The following is a 24,013-nucleotide window of genomic DNA, read 5'->3' as shown; positions in this document are numbered from 1 at the left end:
CAGGTTTTACATTAAATTTCTGAAACATCTATTAAATTTAATTTTCCTCTTCACACATCTTATATAAAAAGACTGTAATGTACAGGCAGAGATTTGGGAACTCATCTAAAGAACTTGCATGACGTGATGTCAGTTTTATTCCAGCTTTGCTGAACTGGGGTCAGACTGGTAAATGTAATATATGTGCTCATCTTTAGGCATATGCCCAGTTTCACTGGTTATTATTTACAGCTAACCTTTCAGGGTAATGACTGTATACTGCATGTCAAAGGAACAAAATGTTATACTGCTACTGAAGGGAGCATTTTCTTCCTTTTATGCAAATATTGGATTGAGACTGCCCCAGTCAGGAGAGATAATCCACTTAGAAGTATTATTATCATTATATTATTATTATTATTATTATTATTATTATTATTACACATCCAATCAATATGCAAATGCAAAAAACCCCAGCAATTAAGCATTTTCTTTTTTTACAATTGTTCAACAGTAAAAACAAAGATGTAACGTGCATCAAAATGATTTATCATTTTACAACCAATTTTCTACTTGACATATGTTAGTGCATGATTCATCTACATTTTTCAGAATCTAAGTCCATGATCTGGGAAACTAATTCTGTTAATAAAATGAAAAGGTGACCTTGCTTAATTTAATAAGTCTGTGTAGAAATACTCTTTCAACATGTTAAAGAATTACAAAAAGGTTATCATAGCTTGCTTTCATGGGAGAGTACTCTGCCTTTTCCAGCTCATTTCTCAGGCCTTTACTGTAATTCATTAGATTACATAAAAACAATGTAGATCATTATATTTTAATAAAGGCTTTCTTTTCCTAATAAAAAGTCTGTCATTTATATTCAGACATGTATTATATAAAATGCTTCTCTTTCTGAAGTTCAGCATTCAAGTCACAGGAGGTTGGTAGCTGGAAGAATTTCTAATTTTTTGCAAAGGATTTTCAGCGTGAATTTTGTTCCTAGATTGAAACCTCCAGAAGTGCAGCCCTACATTTATCTTTCAGAGAGGCACAACCCAGGATCAGCAACAGCAGCTGCCACCAGCAAACCCAGAGGCCTCTCAGCTCAGCAGAGGATGGTGCACAATAAATACTGCACTCATTAATCTGCTCCTTTTGCTTTACACCAATTAACGTCCCCTGTGCTAAAACAGTTTATACAACTAAGCTATGCAACTATGCAACCTTTATAAACTGCACAACTGGAATGGTTTATAGAACACAAACACATTTCCAGTGAAATCCTACTGCACCCTCACTTAATGAGAGTGCTCAGGCAATCAATCTATTTCAGTTATTCTCACTTCCAATAAAAACGTGCCCCTCCTCAGCCTGCTCAGAAAGAGAGGCTTCCTGCCCATCACCAATCCTCATTTGTTGCCGGCCCTTGGCATCACATTGGATTGCCTGGGGAGGGCTGAGAGAGGAGTGCACTGTTCCTGTGCAGGAGGAGACCCCACTGCAGCCAAGGTGTGACCCTGGGAGCAGGCACTGACTGCCTCTGCTAAGGATCCCCACAGAACCTGCTCTTAAAACTCTTGGAGTGGGGAGTAGGAAAACACTTGTGGTTAGGACACCAAGGAATCCAAGGCAAATCAATCATTTGTTTGCTGATCTTCAGTCACACTGAAGCATTTCCCACAAGGAGCAGAGCACAAACACATTTCAAATGACAATGGAAGCACTCAATACCTGGCCAGAACTATGGAATCACCTGGATTTAAGTATACTTCATGTTTATTTTTCCATCCAGTGAGATTTATTCTCTCCTTTTTCCTGCATAACTTCACCAGTGTTGTTATATCAAGGATTTTGCCAAAATACAGATTTATGAAGCTTTCCTTTAGGAAACCACACTACTCCAATCCAATGCAGAGCTGAGAGCTGCATTTCAAGAAAACATTATTTATATAAATACAGCAGCCTTTAGCATTGCTGGTAGATGATGGACCAGTATTTTTCTGCAACCAGAGGTGTATTATCCTTACAGATAAAATTGCACCTGCTAAGTTTTAGGTCACTAAAAATTGATAATTTAGAATTGAGAATTTAGATAACTTGAGTTTAACAAGTCTTTGAAATCCTGCTGGGTACCCAAAATGCAGTCAGTGTGGGAATCAAACACAATGAGATGAATTTAACTATACTTTAACTATACTATACCAGTCTGTGGTACTGGTAATTTGTTCAACTTTATCAAAGTTACTGTAAAGAAAAATAAAACCTAACAAAACCAATTCAATTGTAATAGTGTCATTGCCAAAACAGCCCTCCAGAAAACAGGGAGTGCTGGAGGCAAATCCTTCACACCTCCTGATGCTATTTGTGACTTCAAGGCACTTCTTAACAATAACTTAAAGGAGTTAAAAAAGGTTTCAAAGTCAGCTGAAGACAAGAGAGAGAAGCAGAGAGGCCTTGTGATCACTCCAGACCTGAGTGCCATGGACAGGAGACTGCCAGGAAAGCTGCTGGAGAAGAATGCCATGGGTGCCAGAAACAGAGAGATGAAAACTCACTGGTTTTGCTAAGTCTAAAAGATGAAGAGGGATGAAAACAGAGAGATGAAAACTCACTGGTTTTGCTAAGTCTGTGACACTCCAGCCAGCTTTTCCAAATGCTTCCCTTCCACCTGCAAATCAAGGCAAGCTCAGTGCAGCCCTACCCTGAGTGTCAAGATGATACAGACTTAATTCTCTCAGTGTGACCACCCTGACTGAACTTTGTTTGCCTTAAAGATGTAGGAACTCAGAAATATTAATTTTCAAAACCAATTTTTACAAATGCATAAAAATCGAAGTACATTGCTGAGTTTCACACTTCTTGGACAGTAATTAGTAGCTGAGGCTAAGTGTAAATTAAATTTACAACGAGGTTAACCATTCAGCAAAATCTCAACAGCTTTAGCTATTCATTTGTCAGAAACACAACGTCCCACCCGAGAGAGCAGACACTGAAAATGGATCCTTAAAGAAAGATAGTATTAAAAGAGAAAAGGAAAGAGAGGAACTGAGTGACTCACAGTCACCAAGTATAGTTCTCAGATGATCAGAACTCTAGTGAATGGCTGTATTAAAAGAGTAATGATATGATCCTGCATTCCTCATTCACTCCAATTCAGGCTCCCTTCAGCACAGAAATCTGCTGGCATGAGATGGGTGGTACTCAATCATGCTGCACACATGGTCTTTAATTTTAAAATCCAGTTAAATAGATGTTCTAACATCATTTTTTATCTAAGAACATTTCATGATAAAATGAAAGAGCGCACATGTAACTTATTTGTCAGCTCTACTGAGCAGTGGATAACTTTCCTATGTAACTCTCACCAGCTTTCATTTCCCAAATCTATCTGCATTCATTATGACAGTAAAAATGAAGAGTTGCTAAAGAGACGTATGCATTTTTATTATTGTTTGAAAAAATAGATCTTTCCACAGTCCTTTGAGCTTCTGAGTGTGTGATTTGTATAAAATATTTCTCATTTTGGGGACACAGCAGATGGAGTGCAGGGCACTGTGGGATATGCCATTTATCACAATGACAGTGCGTAGGTAGCACTGATCCTCTCACCACAGGGGGAAGCTCGAGCTGCAAATGTGGAGCAGCATTAAAAGCCCGACGAGTGGAGTTTGGCAACACTTGTACTACTCATTAACTTAATCATATTAATTTATTAGCCATATATATCAAAGTAATTCACTACTGAATTGTCACCAAGAACAATTTATAAACTGTTAACGTTCCCCATAGGCAGAGGAGTGTTGTGGCATCCTTAATCAGCGTGTTTGCCTTTGATTAAAAATAATAATTTCTACCAAGCCAGGTAATGCCAACAGTGACAAAGTTCTGCATATGTTTCTCATTATAAATGGAACTTTCAAATGTCACGTATGACAACAGAAAAAAAAAAAAGAAAAAAAAAAAAAAAAAAAAAAAAAAAACAAGGGAAAAAGGGGTAATTGTAAACAGTGAAATGAGCCACAGAAATGGGATGTAAACACACAGAAATGTTCAGTTAAAGTAACGAGTGAGGAAAGGGTCTGTGGGATTGCTGGCAGCAGGAGCTGCCACGGGCTGTGCTGGCTGATGTGTGCCCACCTTGACAAACACTACTGGGCACCAGAGACCCCAAAAGCCTCCAGGCTCCTTCACTGCTCTAACACAGAGATACCACATCAAAATATCCAAAGACTGCAGCAAATCCTGTTCTATCCTCCCTTTGCTCTGTAAAAACAGTGGCTGCTGCTGTTGCTACTGAAGGAACACAAGAAGTTACCAGATCCTGTGAGCTGCTCTGTTTGAGTCCCACAATGATGGGACTTGGTGCAGCTATTAAAATATTAACTCCACTGAATTATTAATTACCTGAAACTATTAAGTTCACAACAGATCCATTAAACTATTAATAAGACAAAACTGTTCTGAAAAAAGTATTTGTATCTGTACAAATGAGTCAATATTTTAAACACTGCATTCTTAACTCTAGACAGAGTGTCTACATTAACTGCTTATGAAATAAAAGAAGAATCATTTTAAGAGGGGTGCAACTAATGCAAATAATGAAAGCAGCAGTTTATCTTACACACTGGAAATGCAGGTGGTTTGCTCCTGTCTGGGTACCCACTTGAAAATGCCTTTTTTTCCTCTTCTCACTTGTTTCCCCACCAGCCAGGCCTCCTGCCATCCCTGTGCTGAGCCCTCAGCAGCTCCCAGCCCTAAATCCTCACTGTGATCCCTCTGCTAACCCCCAGCCCTAAATCCTCACTGTGATCCCTCTGCTGACCCCCCCAGCCCTAAATCCTCACTGTGATCCCTCTGCTGACCCCCCAGCCCTAAATCCTCACTGTGATCCCTCTGCTGACCCCCCAGCTGTGCCCTGCCAGCCCTGCCAGGCTGCCACAGCTGGGCAGCACAGCCCAGAAAAGGCCAACAGGGATGTTCCAAACGGGCTCGTGCCCATCACCCTGACCCTCCCAGGACTGCCAGCTCCAGCTGCAGAACACAGCCCCTGGGCACTCACAGAGATCCCACCCTACTGCCCCCAAAACTGCCCCAAAAACTGCCCCAAAAACTGCCCCACACAGCTGCTGAGTGCCCTCATGGACCACCATCTCACCAAGTTCTACAGACAGGATCATTTCCTCCATGAGCCACCCTCTCCAATACCTTGAAGACAAATCGAAGCAGCCCCCAAAATGTTTTTTTATTGAAATAATGGCAGCCATTCTGCACACTGAGCAGATTGCCATGAAGGCAGAGTGGTTTTCTAACCTTTTCTGAGGACAGCCCAAATGAGGGGTAGGAGGACTGGAGCTGCACAGATAACTATCAAAAGACCCAGCCACTCTTTCAGCTTCATTCCATGTGAACAGTTTGCTGAACCATTGGCTTCAATCATGTACCAGATTTCAGCTTCTCTCCACACAACAAACTAATGCCTCAGACCCCAAAACTTCCTTGAGAATCTATTCCACAGAGAAGTCCCAGCTGTCTTGTTAAGATACACTGATGATAAAGACTTGTACATTAACAGGAGATAAAGCCCTTTTTTTGTTCATGTCACTTCATCCCACGGCATTGTTTGAAGGACTGAGCCTTTGATGACCATCCCTCTGTGACACACGGGATTTTAGCTCTGCCCTCACAGCAGGCAGGGCCACCACGCTGATCCCCACATTTCCTACACCAATACAAAAAGGAAAACACTTTCTCCTAAGTTAACATCAACTGGACAGTGCTCACCCCAGGGTACAGCCAGGGCAGGGCTCCTGGGCTGCCTCCTCAGCCCTGCCCAGGGGTGGCCATCCCACACACACCACCTCATCCTTCTCAGGCACAGCACTAACCCCGAGGTAACCCAAATATTCCCATTCCCCCGTGGTGGAAAATACCTCCAAACATTTCAAAAGGTCAAGGCTTCACTTGCAGCTCCTTCCCAAGTTACTCAGGTCTAAGAGTAGATGGAGCTGGCTGTGCCAAGAGGTCAAAAAAATCCCCTCCGCACTGGGAAATGCAGTGTGCCTAATTTAACTACCTGTTTATTATGTGAAAATGACCATGTAAACCGAGCTGACACAAACCAAATGGGTGATGAAAATAACAGCACATTTCAAGGAGTGGAAACACAGATGGCTCTGTGTCTGAGTCTGCAGGAAGTTACCAATCATCACTGTGTAATACCCCCTCCAGACAGAGCTGCCAGCTCTGCAGCCACAGCTCGAGAGCCATCCATCTAAGCAAGAGCCAGCCCGGACACCACTGCCTCCACTCCACCCTGACAGCAGCCTGGAGAGGGGGTAAAGATGAAAAAATGCACTGCTGGATCAATCATGCTGCATTTGCTGATGGGGAGCCTGTTACTAAAATGAAGAAAACAACTAAGCTGGACATAGCAAATGAGGGAGCCACATAAGAGTGATTATTTTTTTTTTTAATTAGAATAATGTGGGCAGACTAACATTAACATCTGCATATCTGTGCTGTAGGAACAATGGGCAAGATCAGACACAAGGACTGTCAAGGACAAGAAGACATCCAGAGGAAATGCTGCAGGCAATTACACTGCAGTTAGAGGGGACAGGTAACCAGAGAAGTCCCCAGGATGTAAAAGCTCTGTCTTGCCTCCCTATCAGCCTCTGCTCTTCTGGAAGGGATGGATCCAACCCTGCCATGCTGCAAAATCTCCTCAGTCCTGGTCCTGCTCCCCTCCCACAGCCACCCAAACATCCACATGGGGGCTGGGAGCAGCTTTTATTCCAGTCTGTTGTCCACCACTTGGAAATCTGGAAACAAACCTCTGTTCTGTGACAAGTGTTAAAGCCCATTCTGTTCTTATTTCAGCCAAAGGAAAGAATCCAACCCCAAAGTACTGCAGGCACCCAGAGCAAGGCACAACCAGAAATCTGAGTGTGAAGAGGCACAGATGCAGCTCACGGGGGCTCCATCCAGAGCCACAACAGCTCAGATCCCCAGGGAGTTCACAAGAGGCTCTTTTGGCACCTTGGCTTGTCCAGCAGCTCCCCCAGCTCTTCCCTGTCCTTTCCTTAGGAACAAGATAAGCCCCACGAGCCCTGGGGAGCTGTGGCCCTGGGTGACAGGGCTCAGGAGCTGTGGCCATGGACTCAGGAGCTGTGGCCCTGGGTGGCCATGGACTCAGGAGCTGTGGCCATGGGTGGCCCTGGGCTCAGGAGCTGTGGCCCTGGGTGGCCGGGCTCAGGAGCTGTGGCCATGGGCTCAGGAGCTGTGGCCGTGAATGGCCCTGGGCTCAGGAGCTGTGGCCCTGGGTGACCCTGGGCTCAGGAGCTGTCCTGCTGCTCTTGGGGCCACCTCAGGCACAGGGACCCTCCCTGGGTGCAGCCCTGGTGACACCACCACGCTCTGCAATGGCCATTTCCCCCTCCAAGCTGCCCCCAGAGCCCCCTCAGCTGCTCCAGGCACTTTGTCTGGGGCTCCCCAAGGTTTTCCCGGGGTCAGGGAGGTGGCTGCCCTGACAGACACCCCCCAGACACAGGGGATGGAGCCCACTCACACTCCAGGCTCCAGACAACTCCCAACAGCCTGGAAATTCAACTCCATCATCTTCTGCTCACACTGTGTGCTACTCAAAATATCTGTGAGACACAGAATGTGTCTGTGGTGCTTCACTGAGCATCCCCAACACGCCACATCCTAAAATATTTCCCAGTCTGAGGCAGCATGGCAGTCTGTGTGATCTGGTGTCCTATTTGCAAACACACACACCCAGTGGAAAAGTAACATGGAACATTCTGGATTTCAGAGAAGAATTGATCAATGCAAGAGGCTCTTGTGCTTTCCTGTCTATCAGTGGTAACATGAACAAGAATCCATGGAATTCCTGAGCTGAGAACACAACAGAGATGCTAAAAAACCCTTCATTTATGAAATACAGGAGGGAAATCACAGCTCTGGATCCCTGTCACAAACATGAGCAGTGCCTGAAGCTGCAGCAGCCCGACTGTGGCACGTGGCTCTGGCCAAGCCCTTTCCTACTCTGGTGAGTGCTCCAGCTGAGGCTGCTGTAAACATTGTTTAGGAATGCTCTTTGCCCCCTTCCACAGGGAAAGTTCCCTGTGACACCCCTGGGGCTGCAGGGGAATTAAAGCTCTCTCTGTGTCCCTGGGCTGCAGAGCACAGGTTCTGATCTGTGACATCAGGAGAGGTGGCACTCCACTCCCAGCAAGGATCTTTTTAATTCTGCTTTTCCTGTTACATATTCTACGACTTTATGTTCTCCTAAAAACTTCACTAGGTTTGGTTATTAGGGAGTTACAGTTGATTTAGGCTGGACTTTGACAGCAATCCTAAAACTGCTAAGCCTGTTGAATATTTAAGCAATTACTTTTATGAATACAGCTTTATTATGAAAATCAACTTACCTTTAGCATACAGCAATTAATAAAAAATTAAAACACTCATCAGGATAGCACAGGATTTAATTTAAACTCTATTAATAAATTAATGAAGTGAAATTAAATACTATGCATTAAATTATGTTTATCATTCCACATATTTTCATGCTTGATTTTTCACTTTATGATACTGAAAGCAGATTATTAAAGCACAATGCACTGTGGCAACATGGACTTAATCTGCTTTTCAAGTGTTCCTTCTGTAATTCCTACAAGCATCTCTGTCTCTCCCCAGCAGACATTAATGGGGTTACAATACACCAGGCATTAGCCACGCTGCTTAGATCCCACGAGAACTAAAACACACATGCATTTCAAAGGAAGAAATGCCTCTTACAGGCCTCCCAGACAATAGTTCAGCTTCTCAGGTTGGCTTGAGGTTTTTGGGTGTTTTTTGGTTTTTTTTTTTTTTTTTGCTTTTACTAAAATAACACATTTAATGGAATTTCCTGTAAGGAAATTACAATTAATAAAGAACTAAATTACAAATCCATTAGATTTTAGTCAGTGCAGCAGCAAAACAGAGTTTTCACGAAGGCTCAAAAAAAAAAAAAGAAAAAAATCCAATAACGTAACCTCTGGTAAAGGCTGCAAAAGCCCTGAAGGACAAGGCAGCTAGATCAATATTAGTTTATTTTAACTGCTGTGCAGTATGAAGAGATGAGGCTGATCAGGGGATGGGTTTGATTACCTGTTGGGGAGATAAGCCCTGGAGATAAGAGGCCGGGCACTCCGTGGGGCAGCAGCCGCGCGTTCTCCTGGATCGCCACTCCCAGCGAGCGCTTGGGGGGTCTGCCTGGGCGGGAGCTGCTGGCACAAGAGCAGAGAGGGAAACCAGGTTTTCTTGGTGAAATGTTTGCTTCCCACACACAACAGCCATTTGTATCAAACGCGTGAACCATCAGTGATACCAGAAAATAAATATTAGGAGTTCCTGCCTAGGGGAAAAAAAAAAAAAAAAAAAAAAAAAAGGAAAAATGGCTTGGTTGAACAGGGAAGAACTGCACGGGTGTCACAGGAGGCAGCAGCAAGGTTTTCCATTATCCAAGGATTCCATGACCTCAGAGGGGCTCAGTGGAGGGGGGTTATAGCAGTGACTGCTCCACAGTCTCTGCTGTGATGTCCTGGGGAGATGAGGAGTTGAAACCCTGAATGCAGCATCACCTCAAACCTTGCTCCAGACCACAGCAGGTACCTGCCTCCTCCTAAGGGCAGCAGGAACTCAACCCTGAGCTTTGCAAAGCTCACCACTTACCTGCACAGGCTGACTGGTGGGTTTAACTACCACAGACCAAACAAGTGTTAGCCCAACCTGCCGAAAAACTCCCCAGTTTGTGAATTATCAATGCAGATTTTAGTCCAAAATGGCAGAGACCCCTTCACAGAGTGGTTCCACTGAACTCTTGTTCCCAGCTATCACCTTCACCCCTTCCATCAGTGTGGGTACATGTCCCCATCCTCCACTGCCATCATAACACAGATTTACAGGCCAAAAAAACCATTTGAATCGACTCTTCCTCAAGCCATCTAATAAAAATGCAACCTCCTCATGTTTGGAAAAGTATTGCTGCTTCTCTTTGGTCATAACAGATTTTCCTCTGTTGAATAATAGAGCTTTTGACAACACAGAGTGAAACACTGTATAAAATAACTAAGCTGCAACAATGAATGAGGTTTGAATAGAAAGCATTTCCAAAATGACTTCTAGTTCACAAAGAAATTTAAGTTAAACTTCACTCTATCAAGTTACAGTGGCAAAGCCCTCCATCAATGCACGACAAACTCTGCATTTAAATGAAGACAACTTCCAGCAGCACTCCACAGAGGTACCATTAACCTGTTCATTTTTCACACCATGCTAGTGTTATTTTGTTTTACTGTACATCAAAGTAGCACAAAATCATTTTTTTGGTTTACTATTTTATCTCTATAAAACCATTCCCCCCTCTTTTTAGCATCGGGTTTGTCCATTTTGAATTTCATTTTATTCAGTATTTTTTCCATTTTTCTTTTTGATGCTTTCAGTTGTTTATCATACTATGATGGCTGTGCAGTAAAGCTTGCTACAGGAACTGCTGGGATGTAATAATGCAAACCTAAAATAAGAGCATTTGATTTCCAGGGGAAGTTTGATGCACACATGCATTCTCTATTAAAATCACCTGCTGAAATCATCCCCTGCACAACAGAATTTCCAACAGACAGAGTTAGGTTGATACGTGGGGGTTTTGAACAAGCAGGAATCATTGTTCTTTTGAATTACAGGAGCCTGTAATCCACAGGCATGTGTAAGTGCTTAGCTGGCACTTAACTGTCTCTGAAAAAAACCCTACAAACCAGCTAAAATTAGCAGCTTTCCCCAGTGGAAGAGCTCAATCAACAAAACAACAAAACATTTTCTTCCCGAGCTCAAATACTAACAAATCTTTAGCGGAAAACTCCATATGTTGGTATTAATCTAAGAAAAACATTTTCAAAATGCAACAAACAGCTTTAGAAGATTTTACAAAGAGACTTTTTAGTCACGATTTGTGTTTTCAGAGGACGAGGAGGGGGGACTGTGGAGTTTCAGCCTTGGTTGTGCAGATTTTGCCCTGACAGAAGCTCACTTTGAGGCTCTGAGCACCCATGGCCCACAGGTGGAGCAGAACACAGCTTTAGGTGCTGCCACACTTTAATGTGACACCTGTGCCCGAGCACTGACCCACATGGAAAGCCCAAGAGATGAAGGAGGAGAAGTTCCCATCAAAAACTTACTCCATTCCCTTCCAGGACCCTGGAAGTATTTATATCCTGCATTTATATGCTCCCTCACAGAGGCAAGGGAAGTTCCACTGGGAAAACCCAGCACTGGGTGTCTCTGGGACTGGGGACTGATGTCTTGGTGTCCTCCTGGGGAAGGGGCTGATGGACTGAAGAACAAGAAGTGTCCTTCCACCCTAGGGAAAGCCCTCTCAGTGAGTATTCCTGTAAATCAGGAACTCCAGGGCTGACAGCTGTAACCATGATAATCTGAATGGAATTGTTCCCAGCTGAATCTGTTCAAATAAAACCCAAGTCCTTTGTCTCTAATTTTATCTCAGCTTTAAATGAAAAAGCAGACACTGCTCCCAGCTGACCGTGACACACCTGCAAGGACCTGTCAGGGTCTGCAACGCCGAGTTCTGCAGTGCCCAGTGCCCTGTGCCTGCTTCCCAGCAAGGACAGGAATCCCAGAGCTCCCAGCACTGCAGCAGACACCTCAACATTCCAGCTGGACTGCCTGGATATTCCCAGAGATGTGTCACCCAGCTCTGGCTTGGGAGGACAGCAGAGCTCACAGACAGTGACGGATCTGAGTCCAAACGCTCCCAGTTTGGGCCACAATGAGATTTTCTGCCACTTCTGTTTAACCATGACACCAGGAATTTCACAGAGGATACAAATGTCTGCTCAAAGTCTTGGTTTTTTTTAGTAAGATGTGCAAAAAGGACCAGTAGATGTAGGGTTTTTATGGGATTTACTTTCTGCTGGCACCACCACGCCGTGGAATGTCACTGCTCTGTGTCTCAACACTCCCCCCAAAACCCCTCTGATCCCCCCATCCCACATTAGAAATCCACCAAATTTCACCTTCACTATTTAAAACACATGCAACCTCTACATTCAGCCAAAACTGACAATAAAAGCACTGCAGAGTAAACCCAAGGCAAGCAGAATTATCATTTGGGGAGAGGAAGACATAATTTGTGATTATGGAAGTATTAGCATATAAATGCTAATACCATTAGCATATAAATATTAACTTTATTTAATATCATTGCTCATCTTTTTGTCACCCTGCTCTTTTACTGCGTTTTCTTTTCACGTTTTCCTTTCTCTCATTCAAGAAAGTTACATATTCAAGAGGTGTAGAAAAATCTTTTCCTCACTGGTAAAAAAAGGATGTATAAACAGGAACAATCCCCTTCAAACAATTTTCAATGCATTTTTTTGAGAGTCTAAAATCTCTACACAAGTTTTGTACTTGCTATCAATAGATCTTTGTAAATGGAAAATTACTCAAATCTGAATTAGATATTAATTCAGAAACTTCCACTTTATGGGTATCTTTTAAAAACTTTTTCAAAAACAAAAATTACGGTCCCATGTGAAGACCATGGAGGCTAAAGCAGAAGTACAATATTGCTTCCCATGTATACCTTCGGGAAACTTATTTTTTCACTAAATAAAATAACTGCTGATCACCATTTGATTGGCATTTCTCAAACCTAAAAACTCCTTGGGCCACCAATCACTTGAAAGTGAGGATGGGTGGAGGTTTTGGGATTTTACCTGCATTTGCACCATGGTTATAAATTCGTTGCTGTCATCCTCTCCACCTCAGCCCCACAAAATCATTAACTCTTCAAAGAGAAAAATGAACTAATCTGAATGTTGTTCATTTTTTAAATTTTGGTTGAAATTAAATTTGTCAGAAATTAAATTACATTTTGAGCAGTATATTTGACAGCTGAAGTTTATACAGGAAAATGCTGAGAAATTGTTCATTAATGTCTCTTTTCTTCTTTATTTTCCACTCCTGTTGAGAGCTAATTTTATTATTTTTTCTTTCAAAGTTTTATATATTCCCTTGATATCACAAGGATTTTTAATTTGAATCAATACATGAAGTAATAATTTACTTTTGTGATTTTCTTACAGTTACTGATCAGCTCCATCTTTTGTAACTCTATTTTATGCTCATTATAGACAACTGTATTTCACAAAATCCACAAATTCATCAATGCTTTGTAAATGTAATTAATCAGTGGAAATATGCAGCACATCACCACTGATGTATGATAGTGCTCTACTTTTGTGCTTTTAAATATAGGAGATTTACTAGAATCAGAAGAGAATTTGCATATTAATCAAGACAAATAAACATGTGGTGATTTAACTAGGAAACTGTTATTTGGATGACAATTTAATCAGCACAGGTTGAAAGGTCCATCACTGCAGCATCCTGTTTCTGCTAAAATATTGATTGCACTACTGATTTCAGTAATGCTTTATTTTACAGGGCACAAATAACCATGTAATTACTCTTTAATTGAATGGTAATTGCTTGCTGGCAATTATTTGTTAAGTTTTGGAGTGTAATTACTAGGTTATTTGTGTTTTGTGAAATAAAATGTTATGTATTAGTAGCCCAAAATATTTTCTGTATGAATGGTCTGCCAAAACTAGGAAAGTTAGTTATGATGGCAGGAGTTTGACAAATAACACTACAGCACTAAAACTATTATTAAAAGGATCAGATGGACCTTTGAATGCTTTCCCTTTACAAAATTAACATTAGATGTAACATTTGTAAGATAAATGGAGGAATACTGTACCACAGAAGCCTGATTTCCTCTGGGGTTCTAGTCCACCATTTAGCATAATTTATCCTGATGTTTTGCTTTTCATTCTCTGAGCTTCTTTAGAGGAACTGAAATAGCATCCTACCCTCTGGAGAGCAAAGAATAAACCAAGTAGAAATATATTTCAACAGTACTTCATATTTCTGCAAGTGAAGTGGATTACCAGCAGCACATTATCTTAGCAGCCTATAAACTCTGTAGCCTTGGCAGCTCGCTAGATAACAAGGGAAAGCATTATGTTTTGCAGTGTCAATGAGAGATGACACTTTCTGTGATATGTTTATTCCAAGCTGTGATAGATGAGGTACCCAATACTTTGATCGTTACGATTTGAATTTTACTTCTACACTTTCTCATTTTTGTCATCAACTATTTATGAATTGGCAGGAGGCAGCCTTGCCAGGACTGCTGATTTTGGGTATTTTTTTTTTTTCAAAAGAGATCCAGTTAATAAATTAATTATTGATTTCATGAGGCTGGAGCTATTTGGTACAAAAATATGCTAGCCCTGTGATTTAGGAAGCTCTCATATGTATCACAGATTTCTTCAATAGCAACATATTTTATTAGGCTTAAAGGAGAAATACTGAACTACTGTATGACATGCTGTGTAAATTGCCCTGCTAATAGTGGCAGTAAGTGGTGCAAGTGCTCAGACGTAAATAAAAAAGAAAAACACAACAAAAATAACACTTAAAAAAGCTAAATAAAACACACACACACCCTCAATCTTAGCTACTTTCCTGAAACTGGCACAGGAACCAGAAATTAAAATTTTTCGTCTGTTCAAAGATCACGAAATACCCCCTAGTGATTGTGCAAGGTACTTTTTGAAGTATTCACCAATAAATGTAACACCCTGGTGAGTTAGAATTCTTCCCCGTTACCTTCAGATTTTTAGCTGCAGCACGGATTTAAAATAATCTCCCTGCTTTGGCATTTATTACAAGGTTTCAAAGATGCCAGGGGTAGTTAAACTCTGCCTGACCTTTCAGTGTTTAAGGAGAGAAGCAAAGCCTGACCCCACAGCAACCTGATTCTGTCTCCTCTCGGCGCTGGCAAACTGATCACTTGTCTGGCCATGGCAGGACATTGGATCACCAGCCACATCAAAGGCAACAGGAGCCAATTCAGCAGCAGGGAAAAAGCCATCCATGCAAAATGGGCAATTAACATTAATCATAGATGAAGCTGCTGGAGCTGAGGAGAACCTGGTGCCCATGGCAACGCTCGGGGCAGTGCCCACGCCAGCACCAGGCACTGCTCACCTGCCAGGGGACACAGGACATGTGCAGAAAGGCTCTGACACTCCAAAACACCTCCCAGGTGCCTCAGGTTTGAGCTTTTGTATTTTTCAGATTCTCTGCTGCTCTAGTGTGGACACTGCTTTAGTCTGAACTTCTTGTTGGGGCATGGTGAGCTCTGTGCACAGAGCAGGGAGACAAAACAATTCCTGCTCCAGCTGGGCACCAAGGACAAATGATCCCAATCTCAGCCCAGGAGCACAAACCCCGTGGGCTGGAGAGAGAAAAACAAGCAGGGTGGGAGTGCCTGGGCTAAAGCTGGGCTGGGACAATGAACTGCAAGGTGGGAATGGAGCAGAGCTGATCCCAGGGAGAGACCCCGTGCCCGGCCGGGCATTTTGGGGCCATTTTGGGTCATCTTGGGTGCAGCCCTGGCTGGGCTCTGGTGCTGCCCAAAGTGGATCCCTTTCAGTAAATCCCTACTTTATTCTGTAACTGTCCAGTCTCTGTTCTAGGGCAGCCTTCACAAAGCATCATCCCCACCTGATTCTCCAGGGAATTCCTGCAGGAATGTCGAAAGAGAAAACATCAGTGGGAGTTTGTTCTAAAGCATCACAGATCTGAACTTTTTCTGTCACTGTGATTGGTGTTATTGTTAGGAAGAAACCCACTCCTTAACAGCACTGAGATGCTGGGAGCTGGGACTCCAGTGGAATTTTAAAACTTTAAAACTTTAACAATGGAATGTAGCACATTATCACTGTGTTCATCCTAAAAAATCTCAATTAGTGAAAATCCAGTACTCTACTAAAACGTGACTTGGGGTCTACAGTCAGAAAATTTACCTCAACTCGTTGTATTGCAACTACAGTGGTTCATACTTTACAAAGTTTAATTGCTTATTTCTGAAATCAGGCATTACAAAGTAAAATGAAAACCAAAAAAGGCTTTTTGGTTAGTTGAGATTTAAAACTTTAAATAACTCCTGAATTACTTATGAGTGTGCCTGCAGATATAACAGTTCCTCAGCATTCCTGTTTTTGCTCTTTTCCTGTCAAGTAAGACCACAGGAAGAAGGGGGATAGCTCACCCCATTTCTGAACTGGGGAGAATCATGGCTGCAGAGAAGCTGGAGGCTGATCCATGTTCCACACTGCCCCAGCTCAGTTTAAGGGTGTGCAGTGAGGAAATGGGAAGTGTGACTCCAGCAGATGCAGGGACATAGAGAAATTTAACAGAACTGCATGAAGTCAGTAACTGTGGCAGTGAAGGTGCACTGGCACAGACAAAGCACATTTGGCCATGGATCACAGCCAGGGGGACAAAGCTCCTGCTGCTGTGTCTTCATTCCCATTGTTCCCACTCTGCCTAGACCAACCCCTGCAGGAGGGGGCCTGTCCAGGCTGGAACTGTGCCACTAACAACACATCCAGACCACAAATTCCAATTACAGATCTGTTGTCTAAACAATCATCCCCCACCGTGTCCAGCTAAACCAAATGTGGAAGTGCCAGAGACGAGGCCAGGTTTATTCTGAGCCTTGCAAAGCTCAGCTCAGCTGCTTGGATGGCTCTGCTTGGATTCTGGATCCAGCCAGAGCTGGGAACCACTGCAGATTACAGCCAAAGTTATTATGCAATTGGCATTCTGATGGGTTTTCTTCTTTCTTTTTTATCTTTTAAAGTATCTGACCATTCAGCAGGTGGAACCAAGCCACTGAGCAGGTTTTTAGGATTTTTCCACCTGTGAGAGCTCAGCACTGATGTGAGCAGACAACACTGAGATCAGCACAGGGACAACACAGCTCCATCCCAGCAGCTGATGCTGCCCAAGGCACAGAATCACTGCACACACTCCAGCCCTGTGCAAAGATATGCCAGGACACTGAGGAACCATAAATCCCCTTTCATACAAGTTAATTCAGCCCCAATTTTTTTTAAGAATTACTTTATTTTTACACATTCATCCACAAATATTTGCACTGAGACTTTCCAAGCAGGGAATCACCATCCATTACAAACATCCATGTCACGTGTCTGAACTGCATCAGCCCCTTCCAAGCTTTATTTTTGACCTGTATCTGAATTCAATGCCAATTTAGAGGAATGTATTACAGTAAAAAGAGTTTTGAAATACTGCTGGTTTCCACTAAGCTCTGTCTCAGTAAGTCTCCATTCAATGAAAGTTGTAAAAAATGTGACTGTTTAAGCCTATTATCTCTGGCCAGAAACCCAAGAGCAAGACCTGACTTATTTACAGCCCTGAGCACCAGGTAACCCAGGGGAGCTGATCCTAATTCCCTAACAGGGGTGCATTGTGCTGGGGTGGTGCAGTGCTGTCAGAGCAATTTGCAGACTGATGCAATGGGAAACTGCTCTTGCCTTAACTGTTTTTAATCTCTGCATTACAAATTTTGGTGTTTTCACAGTCTTGGCAAAGACCCTTCCAAGGTAGAAAACAGAAATTCACCTTTCAAAGAATAGGAAATGAAAGAACATAGAACCTCTGCACCTATGTCCATGTTGAAAGGAGGAATTGTTCCCAGGAATGCAAAGGAGCCCCTATGATTAGGTGATTCTGTCCAGGAGAAAATACCTGAGGGCTGAACTGCACTACACAGAAAACACCCTGCAGTTTGCTGCTGGTCCTGCACCAGCATGAAATTAGACAGGCAGTAATGCAGGGACACAAAATCTTGTGTCTGTTGGCATGTCATTGGTTAGCTCCAGGGACAGACAAGTTTATTATTTCCACTGCAAATGTAGAGTAGGAGAAGGATTTTTCAAACCACAAAGCACAAACCTTTAGGACCAAAGGGCAGAAGGAAATTTCTGGCAAAATCAACATTAAATTTGGTCTATAAAATCTCCACGTTCTGAAAATATGCTAATATGAATATTTAAAACTACAGAAGTATTATCAGTTATGTGAGGTTTCACCTCCAGGAATGTAGAAATGTGGCCATGTATGCACCCACAGAGAAACTCTACCTGATGGGAACTCTGTAACAGCAGACAACTGAAGTGACTGTGAAAGCAAAGCCCACTGAATTCTGACTGTGAATGTGGCCAACCTCAGGGCTGACAGTGAGAGGTGCTTAATAAGAATCTGTAACTCTGTAATCTCAGCTGGGTACCAGAGCCAGGGCATCATGAAGATCCCAGCTGATGGTATCTCATTCCTCTCCCCACTGGAGGTGAGCTCTGGGTTTCATTCCCTGCCCTAAGAGATTCCAGCATCCCTCTTTCCCTTCTTGGCAATATTCCCTCTGCTCCACCTGCCAGGTTTCCCCTCTCTCCCCCAAGGTGGGGTAACAGATATAGGGAATAATTATCCTCAGCTCATAGTAAGCCTCTAAAACTACTTGTTTTTCTGTCCTTTTCTGACCAAAATCTTGTCTGCTTTTCCATCAACAGCTACCCCAAGGAACCTTCTCAGCACAGCCACAGATCATTTCCCACTGAGGAACACCATGTCATGTCACAGATGTCCCTCTCACATACCAGTAGGCAAAACTGGAAGAAGCCAACTACAGAAAAAGCAGCTCAGACCACTGAAAAGCAGCATGAGTTACTCCCAAGTGCAGGGATTTCCTGAACTCAAGTATGTTCTGGAGTCGATACAGCAGCTGAGCAGACAAGTTCTACCTGCTGTTGATGTCTCTAAAAGATTTCCCTTCAGCCCCAAGGGTTTCTGACTCTCCCAAAAATTCCGTGGTGTAACTCCCAGCACCATCCACCCCTGGGCAAACACAGCCCTGCCATGGACTGCCCCAGAACCCCACTCACCCCTCACACACCCAGCTCCTGCTCCCCACTCAAGGGCTGGCTTTAAAAGCTGCTGGAAAAGACTGCAAGAATTCAAGTAAAAGAGTGTTTGTAACCAGATTTCCTGGAGATAAATGAAAGACATACGTTTCCATGGTGGCCAGCCTACTAAATTTTGCAAGCATAAATATTTACCTAGGACTGGGGGGGTGGGGAAATCAGGAAGAAAATCACCATCTAGACCCTTCAAAGTTTAAATACTGGAACACAGAGGTCATTATTTATAACTAGAAATAGAGAACATGTCTTTTCTATGTGTATTTCTATCATGTTATTCATCCCCTCCATATGCATTCTATTATTACCATTCTTCCACCAGAAAGTAATTTCTGTGGCACTTGCTCACTGTATGCATTCATTTTCTTTAGGCTTTCTTGTGGCTATTGATTTCCTGCTTTGTTGAAGTGCTTTGTTTCTTTCACAGCAGGCTATCCATTTTAAAACAGTCGTTCAACAAATAAAAAAATTACGTTCTAAAATTAAATTAGTTTTATCTTCCTTCATTTTTATCTGAGTTAAATGCAAGTGACACACTTCCCCTAAAAAAAAAAGGAAATATTTAATGCCTCCCAGCATGCAAACAAGTAAATAAGTAAAATTTTCTTCTCTAATAAGACATATTTATTTTTATAATTGGAAACATGAAAGAAAAGGTGTATTATAAATAAAGCCTCTTTTGTACTCTTATGTTGTAATCACTGCTGTGGCCAGTGGTTTAACATCAACAAAAGAGGATCATCTGGTCCAGAGCCAAATTCATGTAAGTCCTATCTTACTACGCTGGAATTTGCTAAAAGAAGCCTTTTTTCCTTTCAATGCAAGTGGCTCCTGCTCTAACATGACCAAGTTTGCTGTCCCCCCTCAGTTAACTGAGTTTTTTGTCAAGCACAGATACACAAAAAGCCAAACCCATTCACTGGAGGAAGAGCTTCCTGTCACCACGTGCTCTGGATCCCTGAAACACGAGGGATCAGAGCCATCCTGTTTGGGATTTACCACCCTTTTAAACACCAACAATCCTCAGACACCAGCGGTGAGCACCAGAGCTGTGTCATTTATCCTTGCAGTAAATAAGGAACAGCAATAAATAAATAAATAAATAAATAAATAAATAAATAAATAAATAAATAAAAGTAATAATATTAATAACAATAACAATAATAATAATAATTTCATCCCTGGACTACAAAGTATTTTCTAGAGGTCAATGTCACTAGAGAGAGGGAAATACAGATCTTACAAGGTGGAAATCACCCTGAGCTGTAGGGAGACGTCATAATCCTGAATCCCCAGCATTTGGCACTTAGTTTTGAAATCAAACCGATCATAATTACAATATTTGTACTCAATCCCAGAGCTTGGATCCCTCACACAGTCCAACACCATCTACAAAGATGGCACTTTAGAATGGATAAACTTTAGTGTCCACAGATCACCCCCTCCTAATCCCCTGCTTAGTAACTGGTGGTTAAGTTTATGATCACAGGAGGGAAAAAAAAAAAGAGCTTTATAAGCATGCAGCCTAACTTTTAAAAGGAAATAGGCTTTGAAAAAGTTTGCAGGATATAGGAAATGAAACGAAAAAATGTTTTCATTCAGTTTCCTGTTTAGATGTATGGATAGATTTGACTTCAAATAGATGAGCCACACAGAAGTTTAGTTTATAAGGGTCAGATGGTAACAGTTTCTGTTTAATCCTCAATTTACATTAACTTACAGGAAAATTAATGATTTTAAACAGGCATCAAAGTGAGGCTGTTTTTTTCATTTCTCTAAGTTTGCTGGAGGAACAATTGTTTCCTTTATCTGTCTTCCAGAAGGTTGGTGATTGTGTTTAAGTTAAACTGCTCCTTTAGCCTTCAGGCACAGCATATTAGGAGTTGTTTTGCAGTGAATATTCGGAGTGCAAACTCCCTGACAGCTCTCTCAGATTCTTGAGCTTACTCGAGCATTTCACAAAACCACTCTTCACAACTGCACACTTTATAATTTACACATTAAACCAGCAGGTTTTCAACCTCAGCTCTGCTGCCAAGAATAATCCTTCGAAACTCTTTTATCTTTTTGTAAGAACATAATTATAAATGTGCAATTAACAGCCAAAGAAAGGTCTTAAGAAAACTCTTAGAGCAATATTGCCTGTTTTAATGCCTCAACCAGATGGTGGTTTAAAGAAAGCCATTTAAAGAAAATAAATAAAAAGTCTCATTTTTCAGTCGGCAATGATATGTCAAGTGTAAAATTTGAGATATTCAAGCCACAGTGCCACGGGTCTGTCTAATCACCAGAAGTGCTCTTAATTCTTTTGTTTTGCTGCTGGACAGACCAAGCAGTTGTAAACATCATTACTGATATGCATCAGTACAAAAGCACAGGGACCAGAGGCAAAAGGAATTATTTGTTGCATTTTTTCCGTGAGCAGAGCCCATCCAGTGACTGATTTTCCCCAAGGATGAATAATATGCTCATTTTTGTCTTTTGTTACAACCTGAATTTGTACAGTCTAATCCTGAAGTCTTTTCCTCTAAAAATACAGGTGCTTCCCTTTTGCTAATTAAACATGAGTACTGGGTAATTGTTGGCATTCTCAAGTTGGAATAATCACCTTGGACTAAATGGGTGACAGAAATTCCAGCTTAGCCTTATTCCAGATAACACTCAGATATTTTTTTAAAGCTGTAGAGAAATGACACAAGAAGACTTTCCCATTTGAAAACAACCCAGCTGCATTATTTTACAGCCAGGCCATAGTGCCATAAAATATCTGCTTGGAACTAATTAACTTAGGAGAATTCTCAAATACATCACCCAGTAAACTGACTGATTTGACAATAAATTCAACTGCTTAACTTAATTCTACAGTGATGGACATCTGGCCTGCTCTTGTTCAGATAATTCCATGTGTACCACTATTAACAATTTCTATCATTTTAGATATACATTTCTTTCCTTGAAATTTAAGAGCTTCAGAGTGTTGAGGTTGTTTTGAAAAATTCAGAAGAGAAATTTCCTCAGTGTCATTAGAAGCAAATAATTTGGCATTATCAGTGATATGAAAAACAAAATCAGACTTGCACAATTTCAAGAGAGGGATAAAGAGAGATAAATATGAACAAATTAAAGGCAACAAAGCCTTTCACTGTACCCCATCATACAGCAGAGTATGCTGGAACACAGGGAATTTCTGTAGGGCACAGTTACAACCTGTGGGCCCCCCCCCACATTTCTGGGGGAGTTTCTTCTATAATTTCCTTGCACAACAACCCCACAGAATTATTTCCTCAGCATCATTTTGGCTGTCTTTTAAAAAGCAGAGACATTTAAATAACTACAGCCAGAAACTTCACCTTGCACTGCACTGAAATGAGGGGGCAGCTTCAGCTCTGGATCAACAATACACTGAAACAGTCCCATCACCTCAGTGCAAAATCTCCAGCTGCTCAAGTAATTGTTTCTAAGTAGTATTTTTAACTAACAATTTTCCTTTTTTATTAAAAACAAACAAAAATCAAAACTCGAGTTCAAGCAATGTAATTAGTTTCCAGGTCAATGACTTGTTTTCCCTTAATTTTAAAAATAACTTTTATTGAAAAAAAAAAACGACTTTCAAGGAGCACAGATAAGGAAGCATGAAAATCTGTTCTGTGTTCATTTCCAGTCTAGGTAGGTCCAGTAATTACTGACCTGGAGAAAGAGCTTCTGCCTCTGATAAATACTTAAACAACCATAAAAAGAATGATCTCAGGCTGATGGCAGCACAGGGTGGTGTTGCCAGTATGCAGAATAAAATCTTTTTAGAAAGGGAGTTGCAGATTTAATTGATATATAGGGGGGAAAAGAAGATGCAGTACATTTAGACCCTAATTTAATGGGAAAAATCAGCTAACAGAGTGCCTGGGTCTAATAAAAGATGTGTATGAATGTGAGCACTCATGGACTGAAACAGCAAATTGTGGTATAGAGAGGAGCTACCTTGAAAAATCAGCAATAAAGTGATTTGGCTCTAACTCTAATATCTTCATAAACATTCAGAAAAGAAAGCAGGAAGTTTAAAACAGCTCAAAGAAGAGACTGCATCTACAGGAGAGGGGATAGATTACAAAACCCTTCAGTGAGATCTGAGTGAATAAAAGCAGCTTAAAAACTAATTCAATTTTTTCAAAAAGCAAAATTAATGAAGTGTGAAAAACAATGAAAATTTAGCCCTCCAAAAGAGAGGCAACATCTGCAATGTTAATATGCTGAGAGACATTTAGGTGTTATAAAAGACTGCATATTAGGCAGATGTGATAAAACAAGGAAAATATCCAACTTTTTGCTGGGCTGCAGCCTGGAAGCATCACATCAGGAAAGGCAGAAATTGCCCAAACTCATCTGCTCCTGCATGGCTGTACCTGGAACTGCACATGGATCCCTAAAGCACCCAATTACAAGGCAGATATTCCCAAGCCAGAGGGAATTGAAAGCACTGCAGTCAGAGTGATTAAGCTGTAAGAATGGGCTGATTTCAAGTGAAATATTAAGATTTACATCCCTGGATTCTGTGTGGCAAACAGCAGATGTGAAAGGAATAAAACATAAAACACACCTAAGCAGATCTCTGCATGTACAGCAAAACCAGCACAGCTTTCTCCCTGAAATGGCACCAGAGAGATCAACTGCTTTTAAATGTGAGATGGTAAAAAGGCACAGAATTCCTGTGGATTACCTGTGGGGCAGAGCTGGGACAGCAAAATCACCAGGCAAGATTTCACTGCCCTGCTTGCACAGCTTGCACAGCCAGCAGCCTTTGCAGAGATTCCCCCACTCCACCCTTCACTCCTGGGGATTATTTCTGAACAGCCAGAGAGGTATTTCAGGTTTCAGACACAGGAACACCATTTGGTGTGACACCTTGGTTCCCTGGGAGAAGAGCTCTGCTGAAGCACTTGCAGCTCCCTCCTGCAGCCCTGCTCTCTGCTGCTTCCCAGCTTTAATTGCACAGCTTTTCCTTCAGCAAATATTAACGACAGAACAAACTCCTCAGCTGACTGCAAAGGTTATTTTCCAGTGATACTTAAAAGAGCCCAGTTATTCCAAAGCATTATTCAACCATGACTAATTGA

General features: G+C 41.8%; 1 protein-coding gene across 2 annotated transcripts in view; it reads right to left on the bottom strand.

The window, feature by feature from the left end:
• Positions 1 to 24,013, bottom strand: part of DACH2 (dachshund family transcription factor 2) — a 240,894-nt gene that overhangs the window by 114,994 nt on the left and 101,887 nt on the right. For both annotated transcript variants that reach the window (XM_009090572.4, XM_030229066.2), the window contains exon 2: positions 9,142 to 9,257. In XM_009090572.4, the coding sequence (XP_009088820.3) occupies positions 9,142 to 9,257 (116 nt within the window). The remainder of the gene's footprint in view (positions 1 to 9,141; positions 9,258 to 24,013) is intronic.

The sequence above is a fragment of the Serinus canaria genome, chromosome 4A (assembly GCF_022539315.1).
Source record: "Serinus canaria isolate serCan28SL12 chromosome 4A, serCan2020, whole genome shotgun sequence".
Classification (NCBI taxonomy): domain Eukaryota; kingdom Metazoa; phylum Chordata; class Aves; order Passeriformes; family Fringillidae; genus Serinus; species Serinus canaria.
Note: the sequence above shows the minus strand (reverse complement) of the source record. Positions and strands in the feature narration are given on the sequence as shown.